Raw genomic sequence first — 2866 nt, forward strand, 5'->3', positions numbered from 1 at the left:
CACTTGGAATGTATCTACTTCCAATAGAAACACTTGGAATGTATCTACTTCCAATAGAAACACTTGGAATGTGTCTACTTCCAATAGAAACACTTGGAATGTATCTACTTCCAATAGAAACACTTGGAATGTGTCTACTTCCAATAGAAACACTTGGAATGTGTCTGAAACTCAATATTAGGAAGGTGTTCCTAATGTTTGGTGTACTCAGAGTATGTCTAATATTGTTCTGATGTCTCTCTGTGTAAAGGGGTATGACAACACAGAGAGCAGTGTGAGGAAGGCCAGTGTGTTCTGTCTGGTGGCTGTCTACTCTGTCATCGGTGAAGAGTTGAAGCCCTACCTGGCCCAGCTCACAGGAAGCAAGGTACACTACCGTCTCATCTCAGCACCCTGTCTSGGTCGCTCTCAAATGGCACCCTATTCCCTACGTGGTGCACTAGGAAATAGGGCGCAATTTGGGATGCAGMCAATGTCTTTAATTCTCTTCTGTTATTTTTCAAGATCTACAGGTTGCAGAATGTTTTTCAATGTCTTGAAACGTCGTGTTAGGATAGGTTGGTTTCATTCAGTGTCTTTACTATCCCACCAGATGAAGCTGCTGAACCTGTACATAAAGAGAGCCCAGACGTCCACCAGCAACAGCAGCAGCTCCTCAGACATCTCCTCATACTAATGAACATGGCCCTCCGGCTCCATCCGTGTGTGTGCAGGTACATACAGTACAGGGTTGTGTTCATAGGGCACCAAACGGTGCAAAACAGACTGAAACAGGAATGGACTACGTGGACTACTGGTCCAATCAGAAACACTAATTGTATTATATTTTTACCGTTTTGAAATATTTTCCATGGCGTGCCCTAATGAACGCGACCCAGATAGGGAAACAGTTGTGCCTCAATCTTTCTTTCCAGACCTCCTTGTAGTTTTAATGTATTCTAATAAAGGCTGTAGGCTGTTCCTTGTTGGGAAACCCTATGCCTGTCGCAATCAACATTTTATTTCCTTCTGTTTTGTCGTCTTGTAAATACTTTAATTCCACATTTTATTAAGATTTGAATGCAACACTACTTCAGACCCAGTCGAATGAATGTAAAGAGCTTTGAAGGAAACCCGAGTCCTTTATAAACCGTCTGAAAGGTTTTAATGTTGATGGAAGCAGAGTGTCGCTCTGTACACGACCGCCTCATTGCCTCTAGTGTTCCTTCTCGCAATGGATAGATAGGCTTATTTGGAAACGTGTGTGGTTATTTGTAAAAGGGCAATTTAAAAAAATTCGATTTCGATAGTAATTGTTCCATAGTATTTGGCGTCTGAAGAATTTGTTCTTGGTGGTGACGCTATGTTTTTAAGCCTGTATTTAAAGAATATTCCTTGTAGAATTTCTCAGTTAGTGAGAATCTAAAAATGTTCATTTCCATTAGTGGGAGAAGATCATTTGGCTGGCCAATGATTAGTACATGCAGTGAAAAGCTGTGTTGAATAAGCCTCTGTTAACTGCCTATGTGTGTAACACCTGTGTTTTGACTGTGTGGTTTGGGCCCCAACAACTGGTGAAGGAGTATTTTCCATTTTCACAAGGATTACATTATCACCCTTCATATGTTATTATGAAAGGGGAGTTATTGGTTGAGTTGGTAGAGGTTTGAGTCTGCTGTTTTTTGTGCTTTAACATTCGGGCACGTTGTAATGAGTCAAAACTACTGGGATCTGAAGTATTCTTGCAATGTAAAACCGCAATGAAGAGTCCTAGAATTTTCAAATGTGAACTATTTTGTCTAAAAATAAAATATGGGCAATACCTATTTGTCATATAGTATGAAGACCTTGACAATCTGACATATTAGTCGATAATCTAAGGACGTTGTAAGTGCCAGTGCTCAACAAAAAATCTTTACCATTTTAAAGACATAAGAGGCAACAAAATAAAGAGATAAGAAGTTTTTGTCTTTTGAATTGAATCCAGCAATAATGAATTAGTAACAAAAAATCCAACTACTTGGATGAACTTTTTTGTCAAAGCACTGTAAATGACCATTGTAAGTTAACCGTCCTTGTTTGAAATGTATAGATGCCATTTTTTAGCGCTCCTATGAAATGTTACTGCTGCTTTAGAAATACTAATCATGGCGTRAAACCTAATGTATTTTACTCTCCTTATTATGAATGTTAAAGGTACAGTTTCGGTTAGAACTACAATTCAGAGTTTGGGTCAATTCCATTTCAATTCAACCCATTCAGAAATTCCATTTCCCAATTTTCCTCAATGCTTGTCTATGGGGATAAAAATGAAATTGGAATTTCAGTTTACTTCCTGATTTGATTGAAGTGAATTGAGCCCAACCCTGTTAATTAAAAGTCAAGATAAGTGTGGCGTGTTACTGAGAACACTATCGGGCCTTACTGTTTCTGTAGTACAGTTTCACTACATTGACTCTTAAAATGTACTGTAACAGTGCACAATAATTCTTTTTTTCTCAAATGTGAGAACTCTTAGCAATTTTATCAGCTATGGACTGGATGGAACATTGGCTYTGACCAAGTCCAAAATGTTGTCAAGTACAAACACAGTATTTCTTTTGTTAGACCTGCCTGTTGCAATTGAATCAAAAATGAAACTCAAAATTAGTGTTTTGTACAGTACTTTTAATCATTGATTCACAAACTTGTTATAAAAAGAGAGTCAGAGAGAGACCTCATTTGCATGRGAGGGAACTTGCAATATTATACCCAGCAACCTCAATGATTAACTAACATTGCCAACTCTGACTTTATGTTGAAGAAACGTTGCTTCTAATCTATGAATGTCTGGTCAGCTTGTATTATATAACACACACACACACACACACACACACACACACACACA

At 38.3% G+C, this 2866-nt stretch overlaps 1 protein-coding gene across 1 annotated transcript in view; it reads left to right on the forward strand.

The window, feature by feature from the left end:
* Positions 1-2860, forward strand: part of LOC111971087 (CLIP-associating protein 1-like) — a 37387-nt gene extending 34527 nt beyond the window's left edge. The window contains exons 38-39 of the mRNA XM_070445872.1: positions 182-367; positions 593-2860. Of these exons, the coding sequence (XP_070301973.1) occupies positions 182-367; positions 593-676 (270 nt within the window). The 3' untranslated portion in view covers positions 677-2860. The remainder of the gene's footprint in view (positions 1-181; positions 368-592) is intronic.
* Positions 2861-2866: the final 6 nt, after the last annotated feature.

This window comes from Salvelinus sp. IW2-2015, linkage group LG12 (genome assembly GCF_002910315.2).
Source record: "Salvelinus sp. IW2-2015 linkage group LG12, ASM291031v2, whole genome shotgun sequence".
Lineage (NCBI taxonomy): Eukaryota > Metazoa > Chordata > Actinopteri > Salmoniformes > Salmonidae > Salvelinus > Salvelinus sp. IW2-2015.